At 34.4% G+C, this 12345-nt stretch overlaps 1 protein-coding gene across 3 annotated transcripts in view; it reads left to right on the plus strand.

Annotated features, from left to right (window-relative positions):
* The first annotated feature begins 3093 nt into the window (after nucleotides 1-3093).
* Nucleotides 3094-12345, plus strand: part of LOC107563522 (atrial natriuretic peptide receptor 2-like) — a 14670-nt gene continuing 5418 nt past the window's right edge. The window contains exons 1-16 of one of the 3 annotated variants that reach the window (XM_016248418.1): nucleotides 3094-3194; nucleotides 4440-4536; nucleotides 5036-5168; nucleotides 5354-5477; nucleotides 6922-7026; nucleotides 7179-7281; nucleotides 7533-7678; nucleotides 8468-8540; nucleotides 8734-8878; nucleotides 9474-9560; nucleotides 9722-9865; nucleotides 10615-10736; nucleotides 10842-10977; nucleotides 11760-11808; nucleotides 11900-12010; nucleotides 12195-12314. In XM_016248418.1, the coding sequence (XP_016103904.1) occupies nucleotides 3156-3194; nucleotides 4440-4536; nucleotides 5036-5168; nucleotides 5354-5477; nucleotides 6922-7026; nucleotides 7179-7281; nucleotides 7533-7678; nucleotides 8468-8540; nucleotides 8734-8878; nucleotides 9474-9560; nucleotides 9722-9865; nucleotides 10615-10736; nucleotides 10842-10977; nucleotides 11760-11808; nucleotides 11900-12010; nucleotides 12195-12314 (1734 nt within the window). In that variant the 5' untranslated portion in view covers nucleotides 3094-3155. The remainder of the gene's footprint in view (nucleotides 3195-4439; nucleotides 4537-5035; nucleotides 5169-5353; nucleotides 5478-6921; nucleotides 7027-7178; nucleotides 7282-7532; nucleotides 7679-8467; nucleotides 8541-8733; nucleotides 8879-9473; nucleotides 9561-9721; nucleotides 9866-10614; nucleotides 10737-10841; nucleotides 10978-11759; nucleotides 11809-11899; nucleotides 12011-12194; nucleotides 12315-12345) is intronic. The other 2 variants (XM_016248419.1, XM_016248420.1) reach the window with 2 other exon arrangements.

Genomic DNA, 12345 nt, shown 5'->3' on the forward strand with positions numbered 1-12345 from the left:
ATGTGTGTGTGTGTGTGTGTGTGTGTGTGTGGGTGTATATATATATATATATAGGTCAGTGGCCCTTGGCTTGGTATTGCTGGCCGAATTCGGCCCTCGGCGAAAACTAATTGAGGAACCCTGGTATAGGATGTAGACATTAGCTAAATATTTTCTCACTGACTGCTCTCAACATTGGAATACACATGAATACAAACAAGTAATAAGGTATTAGAATATATAGCAAAAACTATAAATAGTAGCAGCAAAAGTAATTCAAACTCACATTAGACACTTTTAACATTGAATAAAGCACATAATCATTACCTGAGATTATCGCTGTCATATTTTGTATGTTGTTCCTACCGCGACGTCGCAGAAAAGAAAAAACGTTTCTAAAATAGAATCCCGTGGCGCTTATTGTCACGTGGCGCTGTCGCGGGTGGTTAGGACAAAAACTACATGGAAAAGATGCACCGCCTTTCCTTTTTTTACGGTCCATTATCTAGCTTTTACTGCAATCTCTCTGATGAGTGCTTGATTTTGACTGAACGGTTCGGGATGCTGACAAATCTAATAAATTAATCTGCAATTAGGGAAAGTGGAGAGAAGAGATCCAGTCTGGAGATGAGCAGGAACAGTTGATTTGCATGGCAGATAAGGAGATCCAGATTTTTTTGTTCGTTTGTTTTTAATATTCAACTGGCAAAGTTCTTCTGTATCTAAATGCAAAAATGTTCATAACTGTTTGAATAAAACAAATGCTTAACATTTATTTATTATTAACATTATTATTACTATAACCTTAGAGAAATCTTGCAAGCGATTGAGGTGCCCTTGAGCAAGACACCGAACCCCCAGCTGCTCCCCGGGCGCAGCACCAAAAAAATGGCTGCCCGCTGCTCCGGGTGTGTGTTCACTGCTGTGTGTGTGCACTTTGGGTGGGTTAAATGCAGAGCACTAATTCCAAGTATGGGTCACCATAAAAGCACGCAATCAGTAACTGGCTGAGATTATCATTGTTTGTATGCTGTTGTTCCGGTGTTGCAGAAATCGTTTTCGAATCCCTTGTTGCGCGTCACAAAACATCTGATTGACATTGAAAAGATGTTGCGGTAAGTAACAGCACAGCAAATGTATCAACGGCAACCAAAGTTTCACAATTTACCTTTCGAGTTTGTATTTAAACGTGCCGCCCTCGATATCTGAATGCAAGGTCCAAAAATCATTTTTATTTTTGATCTTAAAGGGAAAGTTTACCCAAAAATGAAAGAGACATGAACAGTTTTTGCCCATTTAGTGAAATTCAATGGGGTCCGGTTTGTTCAGTCCAATTGAGTCGCATCTTCTGCAGAACATTTCTGTCAACATCCACCCTTGTGCTACTCATGAAACTCATAAGATTTTTTCATGGAATATAAAGAGATATAAGAATGTCAAAGCTGCTCTTTTGCCTACAATCAAAATGCAGTTGCAGTTTTGTTTGGTATAAAATAAGTACATAATCATGTTTTGAAATCCATTTGCTTGTTAAAATTGCACCATTAGACTAATATATCTTACTTGGATTTTTATTTACGTCCATTTCATTCAAAAAGTTGGACATGATATTCAACTTTTAACAGAAGTTTCAAAAGGTGGCAAAGATGTGTAACTTGTTCAAAAGTTTGGGCTCAAAAAATGTTTATTGTTTGTTTGCTTTTGAAAGAAGTTTCTAAGTCTTATGTTAATCAAAGCTGCAATTATTTGATCAAATATACAGTAGAACTGTATTGTGAAATATTATTACAATAAAAAAATTTTTTTTAATATATTTGAAAATGTATTGCTGTGATCAGAGCTTAATTTTCAGCATCATTACTCCAGTCTTCAGTGTCACATGATCCTTCAGAAATCATTCTAATATGCTGATTTGATGCTCGTGTTTATGATTATCAATGTTGAAAACAGTTTTAGTGTTGAAAATGCTTCTTAAGGTTTTTGTGGGAAACATCATACTTTTTCATATGTATATCACATTATATTTCAAATAAAATTATAAAAGGTCCTTATATATATGGGGGTAGAATTGTTGCTTAATTTCAAATAAATAGATTATGATCCACAAATAAATAGAATGAGATCCACAAATAAATCTTAAAGTTTCACAAACATGAATTAAATTCACAAATAAATAAAATGAGATTTGTAAATAAAAAACATCTTCACAAATACATATTTATGTCACAACCACAACTTTGCCTAGCAATCGCGTCCTGTGCATTTGTAGATAGCTGCTCGCATTTGTAAATCGCGTCCTGTGCATTTGTATAGCTGCTCGCATTTGTGAATCGCGTCCTGTGCATTTTTAGATAGCTGCATGCATTTGTGAATCGCGTCCTGTGCATTTGTAGATAGCTGCATGAGGCAAAGTTGTGGTTGTGACATAAATATGTATTTGTGAATATGTTTTTTATTTACAAATCTCATTTTATTTATTTGTGAATTTAATTCATGTTTGTGAAACTTTAAGATTTATTTGTGGATCTCATTCTATTTATTTGTGGATCATAATCTATTTATTTGGAATTAAGCAACAATTCTACCCCCATATATATACCTTTTGATCAATGTAATGCATTCTTGCTGAAAAAAATAAAATAAAATAAAACTGACCAATACTATTATTGTTGCTCATCCATAAACTCTGCCCTTCTTTCCATTAACACTCACAAATGCTGTGTAAATACTTTTGCTTGGTTTTAGGACTGCACTGTAATTTAAATGTATAAAAAAAAGGGAAAAAAAAAAAAAAACACAGACAGTGCCCCTGTTTATTGTTTGTAAAGAATCAGATTTGTCTCCCACCAGCTGATGTTCACACTGAGTACAAGCAAATATCTCATATGGCAGTGTCAGGCTGTATTTCAAATAAGATGTTTTTTTTATTGAGTTTTGCAAATGTGCTGACAACATAGACTACAAGTGGAGGCTGAAGGTGAGTTGGATCTCCTTGGGAGAGTGAAGGGGCAGAAAGCCACTGTGTTTATGATTAGCGCCAGCTCTCCGACTGATTGAATAATTACCTGGCTATTGAGGCCACAAGGAAAGAAAGAAAGACAAAATAGAGGACAAGAGGCAACCCCTTCTTACCAAGTCAGTCTGCACTGTGAATCCAAACCGGCAAGCAAGACAATATGAGTCTGTGGGAAACCTGCGCTGTACTTTTCCTTGCGGTAAGTGCATGATTTTATGACTTTATTTGGGGTTAATCAATATTCTCACGATGCAGGGGATTTATTTGATCACTTTGACAGGTTTAAAAAGCTGATGGTGTTTTGTTGTTAAAGATAGTGTTTTACAATGATGGTGGAATCAGCTTCACTGCCAAAAATCTGTCAGGGAATGGACTGGATCAGACAGTGTCACCCACGGCTTTTGTGTTTATGTCAGAAACACTTGTGGTCAGAATAAGGCAGTGAACGACAGACCTGTGAATTCACTAAAAACTAAAACGAGGGATGTAGGCGATTTAGAATTATATATGTTTTTGCACATGGGACATTTACTATGGTAATACTCCACAGCTCCTTTAATCTACAACAAATTCTGTGTTTGTTTGTGGACATTTGGCGAATAAATCTCATTCTCGACATATACCCTATTAAAAGCCCAGTAACTGGCTGAGAATCTCATTCTGATTCTCTAATACTATGCAATTCATTGAGGTAGCTTGGAGTACCATATAAATAGCATGGTATATATTAACCCTCAAGTACATGGTACGTGTTTAAAGCAATGTGTTTATTTACTTCCCAGCATGTAACTTGTTTAATAATTCATTTTCATTTTATTTTATTTTTATTTCCCAATATGAATGTGGTACATATTAACACGTTCAAAACAATTAAATAATTATGTTGCTATGTTATGGTTTGTAATATCCTATCAATAATTATAAATAATTATTTAGTTTTAATTTATTTAATTTTATATCCAAGCATATAAATAGTACACATTAACACTTGTTAAAATAATGATTTATTTGCTTTTTTAAATTTAATTAAATTTCATTTTTATTTATTTTATTTTATATTTTATTTGATGTTTTATTTTATTTTAACATGGTTGTTTAAAGCAATTAAATAATTTAGTTTAGTTTTTCCCAGCATGCACGTGATACAAATTAGCACTTGTTTAAACCAATGAAATAATTTTATATCCCAGGATGTATATTAGCACTTGTTTAAAGCAATTAAATAATCATTTAAGTTTAAAAAAAAAAAATTTATTTGCTAACATGCCAACTCTATTACTAACTGCTGTGGATCAAATTGAGCAATATTACAGGTCAAAACTATTCTACTTGATTTCAGATTAAGGTGATTCAGGAAGTAAGACTGGTAAACATTCTTTAGAGTTAGCATATGTTGGATAAAAACACCAATGCCGAATAAGAATGAAACTGAAATGCTTTCCAGATTCTGACTGCTGAAGGTTGGCATGACCTGGACAACACTGAATATGACTGCTGGCCCATAAAAGAACCAAATGATTACAACATGATTAGCTGTGGCGGTAAGAGCTGCTCTTTTAACATTCAATAGCTTTCATTGTTGTTGCCAATTCCTTAAAGGGACACTTCACCCTAAAATTAAATCATTTCTATCATACTCATGTCGATCTAAACCAGTATGTATATTTAAAAAATGGTTCAATGAACAAACCGTTCTTTTGATTCTTTTCAGTGAATCTTTGATTCAGTTCACAAAACTGACCTAAATGATTCGTTCTTGAATCTGATGGAGAATTAACAATGGCAACATTTTTTGGTGAACTCTCCCTTTAAGAACTGGAGACGAGGCCTTAAATGCACAAACCATCAATTTAAAGGAAGTTTCCTAATCAGCAGGCCAACAAAATAAGTGTCGCTTATTTAACAGTTGATTCAAACTGAGTGTGTACCGTCACGGGGACATTTCCTTTAAGAAGATAAACATTTGCTTTGGTAGATCACTTGGAGATTTCTCTTTTAAGCTTTCTTAAATGCTTCCCACCCACTTGTATGTTTTCACAGGCTTAGAAATGGCTTGGGTTCAACGTCCACCAGAAAAGGTCACAGATGGGGAGGAGTTCAACGTTACCTATTCTGTCACTGCCTCTGACTCCTTTTATGAATACGCCGTTAAAAACAAGATTTTCCAGCTCAGGTGAGCACCACGCACAATGCCGGCCTTCTCAAATGTGCTTTATTATGTGTAGAAAACACTTTTTACTTCATTGAATGTTCAACATAGCACATGAGCTTTTCTTGAATGTGATATCATGTTCACAATGAATGAAATGTTGGCTTCACATACTATCGTTATAATATACACTTCACTTTCTCTCACAGTAATGCTTCAGAGGCAAAAAGATTCTGCCTCGAGCACGAATGTCCCGCAAACTGGAACAACGCCAATGAAGACAACTGCTGCGTTCACCACGCCAACATTCACTCCTGTCCTCTTGCGCTCATGGTCAGTGCTGTTATGGTCGGTGTGAAGCCTACAGAAAGTGCTCTTGGATTTAGTCACATTGCTGTTGAAATCTTTGAACTAAAAACTAGGCTAAATGTGGTACAATTTGGCACGACATCAGAGACTGCGTGTGATATGACAGTGTAGACCATTATCACTGTAAATGCCCTGTGGTGGTTGCATGAGCATGTGTGTGAGTTTGGGTGTTTCTAAGCTACTTATGCTTTGGGGACAAATTTGCTGAAATCACATCAGCTAAATATTAATCATCTTATCAAAACATGGTTACAAAAAAATTATAAAAACTCCCTTTTAGGAATAGGATTAGATTTAGCCTGTAATAATTACACTTAGATTTAAATGAAATGAAATTAAATCCATTATTGCTAAAAATATATTAAAATTAAATTAAGTAATATATTGAAATATTATTTCAATAAAAATTTAATAAAACATTTATTAAAAATAAAAATTTAATTAAATCCATTATTGCTAAAAATATATTAAAATTAAATTAAGTAATATATTGAAATATTATTTCAATAAAAATTTAATAAAACATTTATTAAAAATAAAAATTTAATTAAATCCATTATTACTTGAAGAAACATTCAAAATAATATAATAGATTTAAATTAAATAATATAATTGAAAATATTTTAATTATTACTTAAATAAAAATGGAATAAAAAAATAATTAAATATCCAAATAAAAAAGAGGTCTCTTGTGCTCACCAAGGTATTAGATAAATTACAGTAAAGGCAGTAAAATTATAAATATTATTACAATTTAAAATATCTGTTTTCTGTTGAATATTTTTTTAAATGTAATTTATTCTTGTGATGCAAAGCTGAATTTTCAGCATCATTACTCCAGTCTTCAGTCACATGATCCCTCAGAAACCATTATAATATTCTGATTTGACGCTCAAGAAACATTTCTTATTATTGTCAATGTTGAAAACCGTTGAGCTGCTTAATATTTTTGTGGAAACCGTGACTTTTGTTTTTCAGGATTTTTCAATGAATACAACAACAACAACAACAACATTTATTTAAAATATATATTTTTGTTACATTATAAAAATATTTACTATTTAAAATGTTTCATATTGTCACTTTTGAGCTATTTAATGAATCCTTGCTGAATAAAAGTATTAATTTCTTAAGTCCTTTTATTTAGCTACATAAGTGTATGTGTGTTTGTGTGTGTGTGTGAGAGAGAGAGAGAAAGAGAGGAAAGGGGCTGAAGCTCATCACTGGGAAGTGGGCCAGCCTTGATGAGCACTAATTCAGGTTCTACTTAAACCGGTGCTATTAATTGTACAGTTTGGTAAGCTGTTATTATAATTTGAGTATGATGTTTGACAGTCAATATTAGCCTTGATTGCTCCACAACGCATTAAACGTTTAACAGTCAGACGATTGTATTTTGTCTGTTCAGAGAGGTGGAGGGATTTGTGGTCCCTGGATTCCAGACGATGGTGAAATTGTGACTCACACGGTATCCAAAGCTGGCAAGATGAGCCAACTGCTGTGGACATCAAAGGTTACAAGCAATTTATTTATTTATTTGATTTAATTTTTTACATTTTATTAATTCTATTATCTTTTTTATTTTATTTAATTTTTACATTTAATTTATATTTAATTTTATTAATTATATTTTATATATTTGTTTATTTAATTATTTTTACCCAGGTGGTGCTGGTCCATTTAGGAGTTACATCGGTCATTGCTCATGTCAAAGTGGGACAGATGCATGCAGCACTAGAGTCCAAGGTGTTAGTAGTCAGCGCTCAGGGTAAGTATAACTTGTTAAACGCTTTAGGGATTTACGGGAAAGATGTCCTCAAACAATTGGTACATCAAGGATATAGATGTTACGCAAAATACACCTTTTTAAAACAAAGTGTTTGAGTAAGCAAGGTTAATTGTTGACATATTCTAATACTGGTCCAGGAAATCATTAGTGTCATATGAGAACAAAACTAAGCTTTGTCTAGGGATGTTTGTCTAGGTTATGTTGCACTTTCATCTGTGCATGTGCGTCAGTGTGTGGCGATGACACCTGTGAGCTGGAGGAGAGCTGTCTGACGTGTCCCGCTGACTGTGGAGCTTGTCCTATGCCCACATCCATCAAAGTGGCCATTGGGCTTCCTGTGGCCTTGTTCTGCAGTGGTTTTATCTTGACGCTGGTGGTGAGAATGCCGGTTCAACACTTGACAAATATTTGCTCAGTTAAGAGACCCAGATAAAACGTGCAGATGATATAATGGGACAAGAAACTTTTGATTTGAACCAAATAAGCAATCAACGAACATCTCAGCAACCACAATAGCATCATGCATAGCAATGCCCTAGCAGCCACCAATTAAACCCTAGTATGTGCAAGTTTTTTTCACAGGGAAGTAATGTCCAAATGGACATGGTCTGAGGAGAAGCTGAGGGTAAATTAGTAAATTATTTTGCGTTGACTAGCAAAACTATTGTTTCCCCGAAAATCTCTGCATTTGTTTGCAAAATCTTTGCATTCTGCCTGAGAAAGTTTTCTTTCACTCGCAAAACTTTTGCGTTCCCCCAGAAATGTTGTTTTTGCTTGCGAAACCTTTGCATTTCCTCAAAAAACTTTGCATTGAACTGCAAAACTTTTGCGTTTCCCTGAGAAACTTTGCCTTTACTTGGAAAACGTTTAAGTTCCCAAGAGAAACTTTTACTTTGCTCTTAAGACTTTGTTTACTTTGACAAGTTTTGTATTTCCTTGAGACACTTTGCTCTTACTTCAGAAACTTTAAAGTTCACTAGAGAAAATTTTCGTTCACTCTCAATACTTTTGCGTTTCCCTTTTGCATTTACTTTTAAAGGTTTTGCATTCTCTCACAAAAAGTAGTTTGTTCCCCCAGGAAACTTTGCGTTCGCTTGGAAAACTTTTGCGCTACTTTTGCTACTTTAGTAGTTTTGTTTAGTAATGTATTATTTCCCCCCCCCAGTGGCTGCAATACCAAAAGGAGAAAATGTTTTGGGATGAGAGCTGGATCATCAACTATAATAATATCATGTTTGGTAAGAGGTTTTAGTCTCATCCACTGCCTCTTTAAATAACGGCATCATTAACAACATCATTGTTTGTATTATTTCTATATGACGTTTCCTAGTCAGTTATATTTTGTCTCACTGAACATCCTGTTTTGTGCCAAAAATGTGTCACGTTTTACCAAAATTTTAACTATACTGAAACCTTTTTTGGGCCTAACAGGTAAAGTGTGCTACACAGGTTTTTGTAGCACCACAAGTCTTCAGACTGTAAAGAGGAACTCCAGTGTGAGTAGAGTCACAGATGTGACGGTCTGCACTGCAGTCAACACCAACTTCAAACCACGCTTCATTCAGGCCGGCATCTAGTGAGTGTTTCCAGTGATACTGCCTCTTGGGTATCTCTACTAATGCATTTTCTCAAACTTGTTTTATGTTTTGTCTTTGTTTTGTCTTTTTTTTTTTGTTTGTCTTGCTTGTTTTTTTGTCTTGTCTTTGTTTTGTTTTTTGTCTTTTTTGATTGTCTTTCCTTGTCTTGTTTTTGTCTTTGTTTTATCTTTTTTGTTTGTCATTTCTTTTCTTTTCTTGTCCTGTTTTTGTCTTTGTTTTCATGTCTTGTCTTTGTTTTGTTTTGTCCTTTTTTGTCTCATCTTGTTTTATTTGTCTTGCCTTTGTTTTGTTTTATATTTTTTGATCGTCTTTTCTCGTCTTGTTTTTGTCTTAGTTTTATCTTTTTTGTTTGTCATTTCTTTTCTTGTCCTGTTTTTGTCTTTGTTTTCATGTCTTCTCTTTGTTTTGTTTTGTCCTTTTTTGTCTTTTATTTCTTTTCTTGTCTTGTTTTTTTATTTTTTTTGTCGGTTTTTTTTTGTTTGTTTGTTTGTCTTGTTGTGTTTCTTGACTTGTCTTGATTTGTTGTATTGTGTTGTCTTGTATCTTAACTTAAGTTTTGTTTTGTTTTTACAGTGATGGAAGGACTGTAGCTGTAAAACACATCCAGAAGAAACACTTTACCCTCACCAAAACAATCAGAAAAGAAGTCAAAGAGGTTAGGTGAGTAACTGTACCCACAATTCTTGCAAATGAAACTACACTGAAATCACATGTACTTTTACTGGGACAAGTGACTTGTCCAGGATTTTGTGACTTAAGTAGGTAATTCAAGGCAAATATTTGGCGAAGGAATTAAGTCTGTGACTGTTTCTTTTTACCAGGGAGCTTGATCACCCAAACCTCTCCAAGTTCATTGGAGGCTGCATTGAAGTTCCTTTCGTGAGCATTATCACTGAATACTGTCCAAAAGAAAGCCTGGCGGACGTGCTGTTGAACAAGGACATCCCCATCAATTGGGGTTTTCGGTAAATCTGTCCTGTGGCATTGTTGGAAAGCTCTTTAAAAACTTGAAGGCACAATATGTAAGATTTGTTTTACTAAAATATCCAAAAACCACTACAACAGTGTTATATATTTTGCTGACTTGTGTACTTACATTATCCCAAATGTTTTCGAAGAATGTGTAAATCCAGAGAAATATGCAATTTTAACTAGTGTCCATAAGTGTCATTGTGACACCTGCTAATGACGTCATAACCCCTTGATTTCCGGTACAACATGGAAACACCAAACACGCTTTAATATGCTATGCGTTTTATTAGACAGGTGACGACCGCACAGAGTAGCATTATAACAGAACTTTCAAACGTATCTAGTATGATAAAACAGCGCTGCTTTTCCCCCACATACGCACGACCGGAAGGTCGACTGTGACATAATAAAAGCTCCGCTGCTTTCGAGCCGTGTGTCACGCTCGTTCAGCGGCCTCGTTTCGCTTCGACGGCTTTCAGCCTCACCCTGCTTCATTCTACTACGTTAATAAATCATTAGCTCATCCATGAACATGATTTCTGCCCGAGTCCCGTCGGATTGCATCAGCTGTGGGGATGAAGACCACAACTCCCATGATTCCACACTCAGTCAAGGCGTCATCAAACTACGCCTTTGCCACCAATTTGTTTATTTTGAATACGCACCCTCCAGCGGCCAAAATTACATATTGTGTCTTTAATGATGGAACTTCATAAATTAATTGAACACTTAACATCTACAGATTGTCCTTTGCTACTGATATTGCCCGAGGAATGGCTTACCTGCATCAGCACAAAATGTTCCACGGCCGTCTTCATTCACGCAACTGTGTGATTGATGACCGGTGGGTCTGCAAAATATCAGGTACATCATTTTAGATTTTCTAGAGCCGCACTTCTTATATATATATATTACAACATATGAGAAAAATAAGAAATATGAAATAAGACATAATATTTAATGATACAGATTATGGACTAATGGCCTACAGAAAGGAGGACATGAGCACCAATTTCCAATGTCAAAACGTCTATCTCATTTACTGCGCACCTGAAGTTCTGCTGAGAATCAGCACTAGTTTCACAGCTGCAGCTGATGTGTACAGGTTGGAGAAATGCTTGAACCTTATGTATTTATCTGTTTAAATTGATATTTTTGTTTTAGCAGATAAATTCATATTTGAAATATTCTAAAGTGAATTTAAAAATCTTTAATATTTCTCAATAAATATGCTAAAATGTTAAGTTAATACATGAAAATATTTAAAATTCACATATTCACTTTTCTGTTCAATTAATTAAAGTGAAACAAACAAAGAAATACACTGCCTGCCAAAAATTTGGAATAATTAAGTTTTTTTTTTTCTTTTGAAAGATGCTCTTGTGATCACCAAGGCACATTTATTTGATCAAAAATAGTAAAAACAGTAATATTGTGGAATATTATTACAATTTAATATAACATTTATTTTTGAATATATTTTAAAATGTAATTTATTCCTGTGAAAATTTTCAGAAGCCATTACTCCTATATTCAGTGTCAGATGATCCTTCAGAAGTCATTAACAGAGTTAAAAATTATTTATTCCAAACTTTAATAAATAAATAAAGGAAAATTATACAGTGTGTATGTATGTAAGTATGTATATATATATATATATATATATATATAAGAATTACAAATAAATAAAAAAGTTATTCAGCTATCAATAAGACTAGAAATTGTGCAGACATAATGTGACAGGAATGACCCTGTTCTTATCTTCAGATACATGTAAATGTTTTGTATATTTTATAGATGCATCCCAGAGCAGCAATTTGTTCTCAAATAAAACTCAGTCTCAAAGAAGTGTGAAATAAACATTGATCTTTTCTACCTTTTCTCAAGCTACTCTATTATCTTGGTGGAAATTGCCACTCGCAGTGACCTCATTTCAGTAAGTATACAAGGATCAGGAAAGTTTGAGGATTTTTAGACCGTTTTTGCTTAATAGGTGATGATAAGAAATGCAATTATTGTTTCATGAGCAGGAACAGGCAGATTCGGTGAAGCTTGATGTCATGTGGCGCCCATCACTTCCCAAACTGAAGGCTGGGAAACCAGACAGTGATTGCCCAGATCCTGATGATTACTGTGAGGTGTGTATGGATGTAACTGATGCATGCTATTTACTGGAGCACATTTCCTTTTGCAGAACGTTTCATTGAAGATCAATTACTTCAATGAATTGCCGCTGATGTGAATGTTTACTATGCCTGATTAAAAGAAGATAACTGTGGATAAATGAAAAGCACTCAGTGTTCATAGTCAAATTTCACGCAGCTGATAAAGAGATGCTGGAACCACAATGTGACCACGAGGCCGACGTTTGAGCAGGTGAAAAAGATTCTCGATAAAATGAATCCACACAAGGTCAGCCCTGTGGATATGATGATGAACCTGGTATGTATCTCGTCTTTCTGAAATTAGTAAT

This window comes from Sinocyclocheilus grahami, unplaced genomic scaffold (assembly GCF_001515645.1).
Source record: "Sinocyclocheilus grahami isolate Dianchi unplaced genomic scaffold, SAMN03320097.WGS_v1.1 scaffold878.1, whole genome shotgun sequence".
Taxonomy (NCBI): Eukaryota; Metazoa; Chordata; class Actinopteri; order Cypriniformes; family Cyprinidae; genus Sinocyclocheilus; species Sinocyclocheilus grahami.